Source organism: Microcebus murinus, chromosome 2 (assembly GCF_040939455.1).
Source record: "Microcebus murinus isolate Inina chromosome 2, M.murinus_Inina_mat1.0, whole genome shotgun sequence".
Lineage (NCBI taxonomy): Eukaryota > Metazoa > Chordata > Mammalia > Primates > Cheirogaleidae > Microcebus > Microcebus murinus.
In genome coordinates, this window is record NC_134105.1 from 35,931,702 (window position 1) to 35,944,295 (window position 12,594).

At 55.2% G+C, this 12,594-nt stretch overlaps 1 protein-coding gene and 1 long non-coding RNA gene across 2 annotated transcripts in view; one reads left to right on the forward strand and one right to left on the reverse strand.

Moving 5' to 3' along the window:
* The window catches only part of LOC142864837 (uncharacterized), a 43,538-nt gene extending 42,201 nt beyond the window's left edge, over window positions 1-1,337 (forward strand). The window contains exon 3 of the long non-coding RNA XR_012915140.1: window positions 1,023-1,337. This is a non-coding gene — a long non-coding RNA (uncharacterized LOC142864837). The remainder of the gene's footprint in view (window positions 1-1,022) is intronic.
* The window catches only part of TRABD2B (TraB domain containing 2B), a 222,610-nt gene that overhangs the window by 22,042 nt on the left and 187,974 nt on the right, over window positions 1-12,594 (reverse strand). The window contains exons 3-4 of the mRNA XM_012776121.2: window positions 11,957-12,103; window positions 5,108-5,282 (exon numbers count right to left, since the gene is read on the reverse strand). Of these exons, the coding sequence (XP_012631575.1) occupies window positions 5,108-5,282; window positions 11,957-12,103 (322 nt within the window). The remainder of the gene's footprint in view (window positions 1-5,107; window positions 5,283-11,956; window positions 12,104-12,594) is intronic.

Here is a 12,594-nt window from a genome sequence, read left to right on the forward strand (position 1 = left end):
ATTTTGAGACATATGGGCCCTGTCCCAGATGATTACTGTAGAGTGGGTACTAGGATAACATCAGGACGCAGGCCTGGGGGACAGCAACCACATTTGCACCCTAGCTGCTCAGCATTGCTGGAGATAATCTTACAACCTCTGATTCGACAGGTTCACAGCCCCCATTGTAGGGCAGCACCCCTGTGTTCCTCGCACAGACAGAGCAGGTGTGCCGCACAGTTCTGCCCAATCCTGGTTTCCAGAAGACATTACCAATCAATCAGGACCCCTTCTCTGCTGAGCTCTGATGTCGATTTATCATTCTTTACACCACTGGGCTCCAGGCAGCCACTGCCACTCAATCACAGCTTGCTCTGCCTGAAATCTATTGAACTTCTTTCTTGTCTGTTCAGCTCTTGTGGCCAGTCTCTCTTTCATTTATGTTAGATGTTCTCCGCTCTTCAAACCAAGAGCCCTGCCTCCTCCCTCCTCTGCAGATGATTTCACCTTCCCCTTCAGACAGGGGAGCTCGGATTAGAAGCCATCAGCTGGAAATCTGCTCCCCTTTCCACCACCCAATTACCTGCCTGCCGTCTCCTCCCTGCTTCCCTGCACTTACAGGTGAGGGGCACCTTCCTCACCCAAGGACAAACCCTGTATCTGAGTGCTGGTCCCACCTTTTCTGCCTTCTTGGAACCCATGGCTTATAATTATTTCCCCCTCTCTCTTTCGTATATCATCAGCCTCATCCCTCCTCGCGTGTTCTTTCCATCATGTTTTAAGCATGCTCAATTCTTTCCCATCTTATAAAAACAGGTGGTAGGTAGGGAGAACAGTGCAGTTACCAGCTTTTTATTTGGCCAAGTAAGGACTTTGAGATCCCTATCTGCCTTCTATAACCATCATTTTTTTTTAATGTAGAGGATATTTTAACTTCAAACACAGTAGAAAGGAGATAATTTCAGAAAATAAGTCTATAAATTGAATGAATTTAGCTAATAAAAAATTCAGCAACTTGTACTTAATATTTTTCTTATTTGCAGTTCACAGGAAGTCCAAGGGCCTGCATCTGCAAGTGACTAGACTGGAAGATCCTGGGGGGCCCTTCAGGCTCAACTTGTCCAGCTGCATGAGCCTAGCAGTTGGGGAATGGGCCTTCTCTTTCCTGGAGCTACACACCCCTCCATGGCAGCAACCTGCTTCCTTCCAGAACATCTGGGCTTGCACACTGGCCACAGCCACCTCCCAAAGAGGCAGAGCTTCCATCTGGACCCCCTGACATCACCGAGGCCTGTGCAGAGCTGTCCCAGCTGTCCCAAACCTGCAGAGTAACCTCTGGGAGAGGTCACACAGTCTACAGAAACATGACAGACACCAAGAGTATTCTTCTGGGGGATGTACCAGCCAAATGAATACTTATTTCCACAAACTCATCAACATTTCTGAATGTATACAGTAAGGGCATCATGTGCAGGGGAAATGGCCAGAACTGGGATGCAAGAGGCCAGGGTTCATGTCCCAGGTCTGCTTGTATGGCCTTGAAGAAGCCATACATGCCTTAGTTTTCATCTGCAAAGTGAGGATAATAAAACCCACCTCGTGGTGTCATTGTGAAGATCAAACGTAATGTAATCAGAGGCTGGAATGGTGGCTGGCACATAGTAGGGATTTTGTGATAAGAATGCCTCTAGCATGGTAGAGTGTTTTAACCCTGTGATCTAAAATGAGGATACCCAGCACAATCCCGTGAGGCAGGTATGTTATCCTCATTTTGCAGATGAGGGATTGAGGCTCCTGGAGGCTAAATGGCTCCCCCAGGGTCTCAGCTGACAACAACAGGGCCATGCTTTATACCCAGGCCTCCGACTCCATAGAGCTTACCCTTAGAGCCGGGCAGAGGCAGGGCCAGACTGCCATCATCACTGGGAACCCCAGTCTGTCCTCTCAGCTCTCAGGGTGGGATTCTGGGGCTGGGATGGGTGGCGGTGGCTTTCATAAGCACTGGTGGGGCCAGGCAGGCAGAGGTTCCCTCTCACCTCCACTTGTGTGGTCCCTGCCAGAGCTCCAGAGCCACAGAGCCTCCAGGACCATCCGCTGGACCTGCAGCAGGGGCCTGGCTCAGACAGCTGGCAAAGCTGGGCTGGGATGTCTTATATGCTGCGTCTCCTGAGATAGTTCTCAGAGATACCCATGGACTGTGGGTCTGAGAGGTCTGTGCATGAGCACACGCATGCCTGGGGGATGGGCAGATACACTCCTAGAAGTGCAGACCCTTCCTCCTGCCCATGGCCTTGGGGGTCCTGCGTTTTCTTCGAGGACCTGGCAGGGGATGGGCAGTAAAAGCCCAGCTGCCTGGCAATCTGGGGGACCCTGAGATGGGACCCGAGACGGGAACATGAGGAGTGGAGTGGGTGTGTCTGCAGGTCACACTCCATGGAAAGAGTGCGTGGTCCTGGCCCTGCACATAAATCCTTTGGCCTGTGACCGGATGTGGGGCTTGGGAATTACATGACCGTAAGAACATAACGAGGCCGAGTAGACGTCTCACCACACGCTTCACGTGGCCGAGTTCCATGCCAACGCGCTGACTCTGCAACAGGCCTGCTCAGCTGGCTCGATGCCGTGAGCACGAACACAGAGCCCTTGGATCCCAGCTCCAGGGCCTGGAGGCTGGTCTTGGCTCTGTCCCAGACTTACCGTGAGCTCTGCCCCTGTCCCTACCCTCTGTGGCCATCAGTTTGCCCACAGCTATGCTGAGGGGTAGGCTCGGGCACAGAGGCTCTGTCCAGCTTTGAAGTTCACAGAGTGGGCTATTGGTTCCGGGCGTGGCTGAGCCAGGGGTGGCATCTGCCAGCAAGATTTGCACGCGGCTCCAGACCTGTTGTTTTTGGAGAGCTGGTCTGTGAGAGCGGAGGCAGGGCTCACTCTGCCCGGACGCCGCTGCTGGCCTAGCCCAACCAGCTCGCCAGCCGAGAGGAGAGCAGGAAAGGGGGCCGGAGCCCATGGAGGATTGGGCCAGGACAGTGGCAGTGGGGTGCACAGACTGGACAGCTGTGCGGTCTTTCTGGTGACCTGTCAGCGGGACTGACCAAATTTCGGAGATGGGAGAAACGAGCTGCGGGTGACACTTGCGTGGAGCCTGCTGCTTGTGCGGACGTGTGCGCCCCCACAGAACTGGGGTTTCAGGAAAAGAAGGCCACTGTCCAGGGCTGCCCGCACTGCTGTGATTTTTATCTTAGACTCTCTTGATTCACTGCCCATAGGACAGACATGGTGGTAACTACCCCTAGGCTGGGGTGACCTTGGTCCTGGGCCCTGGGGCAGGCGAGACAGAGGGGCCCAACCACTCAGGCAGGGCATGTGCGGTGCTGGTTCTCACCGGCCTCCTTCAGTGACTGCGCTGCTCCGAGGCCCAGGGAGGAGGCTGGGGGTGGCCGACTCAGACTGGCTTCCCATTGGAAGTCAGCTGGGGGCTGCCCCAGGGCAGGATACTTGGCCCAGATGCCCACAGGAGGGAGGCAACTGGATTGTGAGTGAGAAGGAGGAGTGCACTGGGAGCACTTTCCAAGTTGCACAGATCCTCAGGCTGCGCGGACTTGCGCCGGGCGTCCGGCAGGTGTCCTGAATCCGGAGAGTGGCTCACTGTCTCATGTGGCAGCCAACAACCTGCTCCTGCCGGCTCCTCTAGGAAACTCCTCTAGACATCCCCTACAGGAATCCCTCCCCTCAAAACCTGTGGCTGAATGGCCCCTAAAATGCTAGATGGCCCAAGCCAGTCCTGCCCTTCCTGTTAAGATGAGTAAACTGAGTCTACGATGAGGGGAAGGGACTTGCCAGAGGCCATAGCAGCCCAGAACTGTCTGCCAGCTGCCGTGGCCTTAAAGAGGTTAGTCCCGGAGGACCTGCATCCATTTCTGAGCCCTCCCTCCCCCATGGCCTCTACTGCACCAAGTTTGCAGAGGAAGGAAAAGAGGCCTGGACAGACGGACGCCTGGCTCTTGCCCTTAAAGTATTTGGGGCTGAATGCAGGGGACAGACCTCAAACAGTGGACATGCTTCATTATGAAATCAGGACATCCACAAGGACCTTTGTGGGTTAGACCGACTGTCCCCCTGGAGGGCAGTGCATGGGTGACAGGCAGGGGAGGGGAGGGCTGGGGCAGAGCTGTGAGAGCAGCCCCAGGCGCAGAGAGCAATCCACTAACCCTCTTGCTTAGTCCTCACAAAGCAGGAGGCGAATTCTGGCAACCAGATCGCACAGAACGCGAAGGAGAAATAAATGTTTGTTGCTGTAGGCTACTGAGCAAAAGTCAACTAACAAAGAGATGGATACAGTCTCCTGCTACCAATGTAGACATTGCTGTCCCAGCAGAGACAGCCACAGAGAAAGGAAGAAAGAGGGAGGGAGAAGAGGGAAAACGACAGGGGAAGGAGCAGGGAGGGACACGTGAGGCGAGCCTTGCACCCTGAACATCAGGACACCTCTCTGCACGAAAGGCCAGGCCCCCAGAAGAAAGCGTCAAGTGTGTGGCCCCGCACAGGTGATGATGATCACAGCTACAGTTTGAGTTTCTACTATGAGGCAGGTTATTTAAATGTCATGACCAATCTTTACAATGATTCTACAAGGCAGATATTTTTGATTCATCATATAGTTACTGCTATCGTTGCCCACTTACAGAAGACAGAAGAAGCCTTCCAGAAGGTGCCAGCCAAGGTGATGAGGCCGAATTGGGATCTGGAGCCAGGACCGTGGGACGCCAGAGCCCGTGGTCTCCCCACTGGCCACACGGTCCTCACAGCCTTGGCCCTGGCTCTGCTGGGCTGGCCAGTGGGGGCTGGCTTCAGCTCCGGGTTCTCACGGGGCTGCCTGGGGCATGAAGGGGCTGCAGAAGCTATTCTGGCCTTGGCAGGGGTCACTTCCCTTGCCCACAGGGGCCGTTATGAAAGGACTCCTGACCAGAAGCAGGAGAACAGCTTTGGGCCCCAGCTCTGCCACCAAGCACTGCATGGCTTTTCCTGCCCCATCCTGGGCCCTGACTTTTCTCTTGGTGAAGGAGGAGTCAGGGAAAAGCCGGCAAATCTCCCAGAATTCTGCAAACGATCCCTTCCCCACTGTGGCCCAAACCTGCTCCGAAGGCAAAGAAGCAGATCTTGTCTTCATTCTCCTGCAGAAGCGCCATGACCCTCTTCCCCATGCGCTCGTTCCTCTTGTAGATGAGCTCCTGGCGGAAGTAGCTGTCAATCTCCTGGGCTGTCACCTGCTCGTGCGGTGGTAGGGTGGTGTTGATGAAGTTGGGCAGCTGCAAAGGCAAGGCAGAGGCTGCCCTCAGTTCTTTACGGAGCGAGGTGGACTTCAGAGAAACATGCATAGCACGGTCCACGTGGGGCTGGCAGCTTACCTTTAAGAGGCCCCTATGGTCGGCCACATGTTTTGTACATGTTTCTTATTGATTCCCAAACCCTTTGAGATGACCACTGTTATTCCAGTTTTACAGATGCAGCAAGCAAGAGCAGGCAGACCCAGAGACATGAGCAAAGTCACACAACTGGTGAAGTGGCAGAACCAGGACGAGAGCCTGGCTGCAGACGCCCCATGTACCGCTCTGCCTTGTGTCTGCCCTGTTCAACCTCAGCTCCCAGACGCTGAGGTCCGGGAGGCTAGGACATTGCTCATCTCACTAAGTGCTCTCACTTCACCGCTGGGCCCAGTGCTGGCACGTCAAGGAATTCAGGTCACCAAGAGGGTGTGCAGGGTCAGCTGAGCTGCCTGGTGAGGCAGAAAGGCCATGGGGTCTGGGATTAGGCTGACCTGGCCTTCAGACCCTGTTCTGATGCTGTGTGGTGCTGGGCAAGTTACTTAACTCTTCTGAGCCTGCTTTCTCAAATGTCAGATGGGAATTAAATGAGAGGAAGGGTGCTGCTGTGGGCTGCATTCAGCTCTCATCACTTTACAGAGACAAGAAGAGGGGTCATCGCCTGTGGTTTTCCCAATATGTGGGCCACCATCTGCTGCCACCACCCTCTCCCTCTCCCTGGCTGCACCACTTCCCAGGACATAACCCAAACCCCGCCATCCCTTCTGAGGACCTCAACTCCAGGACCACCCCTCCTCCATGGCTTCCTCGACAACCTGGCGTGGAGCTGCCCAGCCCTCTCAGCCGTGGGCACCGCACCATCACCCACGCTCACACCCAGCCACGTGGCCCAGGAGCAGCATCAGGAATGAGTTCTGGAACTAGGCTGAGAGCTCTCTGGGTTCAGAGGCAGAGCCTTTGCCATTCCTGGTCCCCAGTGCCTGGCACAAAGAAAGGGAAGGCGAACCCAGTGACGGTTCCTTAAACAATAAACATAAAAAGTTGTGCTGCCCCTTCCGGGCCACTGTGGCCCCTCCTGTGTCCTTCCATTCCCAACACTCTGCCTTTCCAGCCTGGATGGCAGGTCCAGGTGTTCCAGCACCATCTTCTCTGATGTGTGCATGGGATTGTTGAGGAAACTGAGGCAGTGAGGCAGAACATGCCCTCCCTTTCCCCACAGCCTGCCAGTCTCATTCCAGCCTCCAAGCTCTTGGTCACAGGACGTCTTCCACCTGCTGTCCCCTTTTCCATTTCTCTATCTTCACCTTCCTGGGCACAGAGCACGTGAACTCAGGCCCAGCTGACTGATGGGCAAGGCAGGTGGAGAGCCTAGCACGAGGAGACTAACTTCCTATAGGTTTTAGTTCCCCAAAGGGTTATGTAGCCCAGCGACATGGCTTCTAGAGCCGTGTAAAGTTGTCAACACTATGAGGACAATACAGGCGTCAATAGAGGCTGAACCCTGAAGGACTCTGAAGAGGCTGGGCCCTCTATTTGCCCCTGCCATCTGCTGGCCAAGGGCCAGTGTGCTCCCCAGAGTGAGAGGGAAGGTAAAGGGACATGCACTATGGGGCTTCTCTGCTAGCAAGGCCTAATCCACTGTCCTAGGATGAACAAGACAATAAATAACATGATTAGTGTCCCTTAACCCTATGCAGTGCACAACCTGGACAGCTGTATGCAGCAGCCATGCTAGTGCACAATCTGGGATGGCACAGAGTTGGTGGCCAGGGATGGTTTATTTGGCAAATAGATAAATGAAGAAATGAAGTCCTTACCCCACCCTTCACTACGGAAGTGATGACTGACAGCCATGACACAACGGGCCACACTCAACATGTGTGCAGCTGTAGGAAACATCAAAAGCTTCTGAGTAGGCAGAGCACAGAGAGACTGTGATTCAGAGGGACTATTTCTGGAAATATGAGCCTCACAGGCGTCTCCCCATTCCTTGGGCATGTGAGAGAATGTGACACTATGTTGTACCAACAAGTAAATATTTGTTCAGTCAGTGAATGAATGAATGAATGAATGGGCTGAGAGGCAGCAGAGGAACAGGGGTTATGAAGATAGGTCCTGAAGTCAGACAGCCAGGACAATTTGGATTGGAATCCCTCATTTGCTGCTTATTAGCTGAGTGGCTTCTCTATAACCAGAAAGTTACTTGGCGTCTCTGAGACTCAGTTTCCAAACTGGTAACCTGAGGGTAATACATGTTGTTGTAGGGGTTAAATGAGTTCTGGGAAGTGCTTAGCACACTGCATGGCACAAAGGAAGTATTGAATCAATGTCAGCCATTACGCAACTAGCATGGGCGTGGAGCTGGCTTTGTCACCTTTGCCCTGTGATGTCAGAGGCTGCCAGTGAAGGGTGGCCTTGGCAGTGCGTAGCAAGATGACAAATAGTTGGCCTTCAGAACCATCCGAGAGCCATGAAGGCAGCGTTCTGCTTCCCTCCCCTTCCCAGGCTCCTTGGGACCCGTGGACGTGTCCAGCCCTTCTTCCTGTGTTTCCTGACCACAAATGTACATTTGTGCAAAGATGAATCTCTACTCATTCTTCAGGGAGCCAAAAAAAAAATTAACAAAGACAAGAACCCAAATGTTAAATTTCAAAGCCATGAAGGAGTTGGGCTAGAGACACTCTGGTTCCCTGGGCCACCCGGCTGCTGGCCGACATACTCTGCATGTTCCACGCTGATGGGACTTGGCTCTGTGCCAAGGATGGGGCCTGGGTTTGGGCCAGGGCTGGGGTGGAAGCAAATTAATGATGTCATTAGACTTGTCGGGGGTCTTAAATCTTTCATGACAAGTTTAAGTGCAGGATGCACAATAACATTTTAAAGAGGACACGTAAGGTCCCAGGGATGGGGTGATGAGGAGATGGATCGGACAGGGCTGGATGGGACCATGGAGGTGACGTCAGTGTAGACTCTCCCCGACTCATGGCAAGGACTGGGTCACATGTGACAGTCAAGTGCTGAGGTCTGCTGGTGCCACCTACGTCAATGGCCACATGCTTCCTGTACCCTGTCCATCCAACAGACACGCCCTGAGAACTTCCAGAGGTCTGGCCCTGTGTCGGCCTGGGGGCCACGGGGCACCCTCAGACTGGGTCTGCTGCCTTGATGAGGTGCACAGCTTGGCAGGAGGGTCAGATGTGCCCACGAGAACACTGTGGTGTGCGTGCTTGGAGAGGGCAAAGAGGGGTATGTGAGCCCCGAGATCGCACCTAATTGGGTGGTCACGTGTCTTGGTTTGTCCAGGACAGTGTCCAGGTCTGTGGCTGGAGGAAGGACATTGCCTGTTACTCATTTTGACCCTGAATTGTCTTTGACCTTTCGCTCTCGAAAGTATCTGGGTTTGGACAATATATACGCACGGCTACTCTACACCGAAGGCAGGCTGGGGTTCAGGCCAGGCTTCCCAGGGCAGGGCCTCAGATTACCCTGCTGATGCGGGGCACTAACAGTGCCAGTGGCCCGGGCGCTGCAGAGGCCAGGGCCATGGCTACTTATGAAAGTGGGGGTGGTGGGGTTGGGGGAAGGTGGGGCAAGGGTGAGGTGCACCCAGGCTCCTGCCCCAACATCATCAACCCATGCCCTGTACCTGTCCCGCTGTGGCTTCCAGAGGCCATGCCATCGTCCTCCATGCTGCAGGCAGAGGCATCCCTCTGACCACATCACTCTCCAGTTTGAGCTCCCCAGGGGTTCCTGCTCTCTGCAGGTGTTTTCCCCCAACTCAGGCCTGGCTCGTGCTCTGCTCTGCAAGTCTTCAAGTCTTTCCTGCTGGCCTCTCACCAACACGGCTTGCTCCGGTGCCCCGCACCCTTTGCTCCCACCAGGTGGGCTCCACTCACAAGCCTGGTTTCCTATCCCCTTCTCCCTGAAGCCCTCCCCGACTGCAGACAGAGTGGCTATGGCCCCACAGCCCCACATCCTCAGCTCCCTGCAGACTTTGAGGCCTCCAGCTGCAGACACAGCCCCGGCTCAGCCATGTCCCTGTGGGCACTGGATTCAGCCTTGCCACTCTGACACCTGGATAGGGCTGCCTATCCCGGCCAGAGGGGCCAGGTTCTGCCTGTGCACCCTGCACCCTGGGTGCAGTATGGGTTGCTCTTCTCATCTGGGTGGCCCAATCCACCCAGTCTCATACTTCAAGTCCCACTTCAAGTAGGAGAACCATCAGGAGACCTCCGAGGCAGCTCCGCTCGCCAGAGAGAAATCAGTGGTCTAAACACAGGTTCAAAGAAAATCTGAGCTTGCCTTCCCCTGAGGTCACCCCATGCCTCCCTTCCTCAGCTTGGGGTCAGCCACAGCCTGGCCAGGCCTTGTCCTGCACATCCCACCCACATCCTGGCCATGTCATAGCTGGGCCATCCTGAGTGGTGACCAGTGCACCCTCTGCCACCGGGCTCTGGCTGCTCGGGACTCACAGGCCTCTCCCCCAGCAGATGACGGGCGGGGCCTTGCCACCAAGCAAGTCACTAGCAAGATTGCTAGGCGCCCGTCAGTGTGAGAGTTCTTCTCTCCTGCACCACCGAGTCGGTGCTCTCAGAATCCTGAGCCTCTGGCATGGTGGCAACGTCTCCAGCCCCCTCTTCTCTCATTGTCTACACAGCAGCAAGTACACCACATGTCTCTGTTCGCTCATGTGGCAGTTGCTCCCTGGCACGTGCTCTATGCCAGACCTGAGCTGGGCAACGGGGACCAAGAGATGGGCAGCATACCCTTCCTGCAAGAGCTCCTGCTCTGGGGGTGGTGGGCAGAGATGGGACACTGGCCAGCCCCGTGGCCTAGCTCGGCTCTGGCTCCAGCCTACACTCACCCCCACCACACCCCTCTCCTGTTCTCTCTTGCCTCTGGCTCATTTGCACGTGGTTTCCTCTGCTGGCACATTCTTCCTCCCAGTCTGTGGCCAACTCAGGTTCTTCTGTGACCGTGCATCTTGCAGGAATCTTTCCTTCTCTCTCCGGCGCCAGGCCCTAGCCCCAAGCCCATCTAAATTAGCTGCTCCTGCCGCAGGCTCCAGCTGCGTCCTCCACCCCTCCCGCACAGCAGGGGTCACACTCTGGGCAGTGACTCCTGGAATCTGCGTCCCCAGTGAGACTGTAAGGCCCTCAAGGGCAGCTCTCCTGCTCCCCACTAGATCCCTTTTCATAGCTCTCTGCCTAGCATTATAAACTACTTCATTCATTCAGCAAATATTTACTGAGTCCAGCTTTGAGCCAAGGACTCTCTAGCCAGTTGGGATATAATGACAAATAAAACAGACCAAAACTCACACCCTCATGAAGCTTACATTCTAGTGGGGAGAAAAAGACAGTAAATAGTCACTAATCAATGGCCCAAGTAGATGGTGAGTTGGAGGCTGGCAGAGGCCATGGGGAAAGAGGAGCAGAGTAAAGGGGTGAGAGTGTGGGCGTGGGGCCAGGCTGCAGCTCCGGGCAAGAGATGGCGAGGTGTGCATGTTGAGACGCACATCTCGTGAGACGGCAGAGAGGGAGGTAGCCAGGGGTGACCTGGGAAGAGTCTCTGGCAGAGGCAACAGCCGGTGCAAAGGCAGAGGCCTGAGAGGTGGGTTCACGGGCCAGCAGGGAGGCCTGTGGGTTGGGGGAGAGAGGAGGAGGTGGGCCAGGGTGTGGGCAGGACATGGGGGTTACACAGGCCATTGCAGAGACTCTGGCTTTCACCCTGAGAAAACCCAGGAGTCCGTAGAGTGTCTTGAGCAGGGAAGTGGCCTGCTTTCCAATCCTACTGCTTCTTGCATGAATGGCTGTTCAAGCACCATGACAGAGAAGGCACAGGCGCCTAGAGGTGCCTGGGAGAATGCCTAACTCCACCCAGGGCATCTGCAAGGTTTCTTAGAGGAGGTAACATTTGACTATGGCCAAGTGAAAGGAAGCCAAGGGGAGGGAGAAGCCTGAGCAAGGGCAAAGAGGTTTGGAAGGACAAGCTGCATTAGGACAGCTCCAAGTTCCACGGGTCAGCAGAGCAAGGTCAGTGGGGTGGGGGACCTGGTCAGTGACAAGGCCACCAGAGGGCAGGTCCTAAAGGCCTTGAATGCTGGAGGAAATATGTTGGAATTTGCCCTGGGGGCAACAGGGAGCATGGCAGGGTCCGAGCAGGGGTGAGCCACGCTCAGTCCCTTGGGGTCCTACTCACTATCTGAGCAGCCTGGTGGTCATCCTTCCTCTAGGACTTGAACCAAAGCAGAATCCAAGTCCACACTCTGAGTAACTGTGGGCTTTTCCTCCCCTGGGCCATAATTTCCCCAGATGGTGAACTGAGCCTCTCAGAGGCCTCCCTGGTCTTGCAGGCTAAGCTCGCAGGGTCCTAGGCCCCAGAGCCAGTTGGGCCTGGCTCAAGTTGCTGCTCTTGATAACTCAATAACTCAACAACTAGTGAGTCGTGTGGCCTTGGGCAAGTCTCTTCCCTTCTTGAGCCTCCATTTTCCCATCTATAAAAGGGGGGCAACAATAGCTCCTGCTTACCATGGCTGGAGAGAATATTGCCTGTGCCCGACATATGCAGTGATTGCCAGGTGGGTTCACAGGGCCCTGGCTCCAGGTCTCTGGAGCTGGTGGCCCAGAGGCTGTCTGGGCTGGAGGAGAAAGCCTCACCTGGGACGTGTCGTGGTTGAAGATGACTGCGTTGAGGTCGCCGCAGTTGTAGTGCTTGATGAGGTCCTCCGTGGTGTAGGGTGCCTGCAGGCTCCCCGCCCGCACGCTCTCGTGCTGCAGCAAGGTCTGGTTCAGGGCAAACAGCACCTGGCCGAGGAAAGAGAGAGGCATGAGAGCTGTGCTCAGGGACCCTGGCTGGGCTCCAGCCCTCCGCCCTCTGGACTTGGGGGCAACAGGCCTGAAACAGAGAAGGTGTGGGGGGCCGGCCCCAGCTGGCTGGGGCTGCACGTTTCCACATTTCCTGCCCCGACTCACTGGTCTCTGAACACGTTCAGCCTGCTCTCACCTCCAGCCCTCTGCCCACACAGCTCCCCAGCCCCACTCTGGGTCTCAACAGCTTATTAATGACAAAATAAGAACCCTGCTGTGTCTGGGTTTTGGATCGGCAGGATTTTCTTTTGACTCCTTTGTATTCCTGCGCTTAGAGGGGCTCCAGAGTGAGTATGGACTAATTTGTAATCAAGAACACTTCCAAAGCAAAACACACAAATGAACGAAAACAAATAAAAATCCAAGTTAGCTGTCAAGGCCCAACCTAAAGGCCACCTCCTCCGGAAACCTTCCTAGCCCAGGGCAAG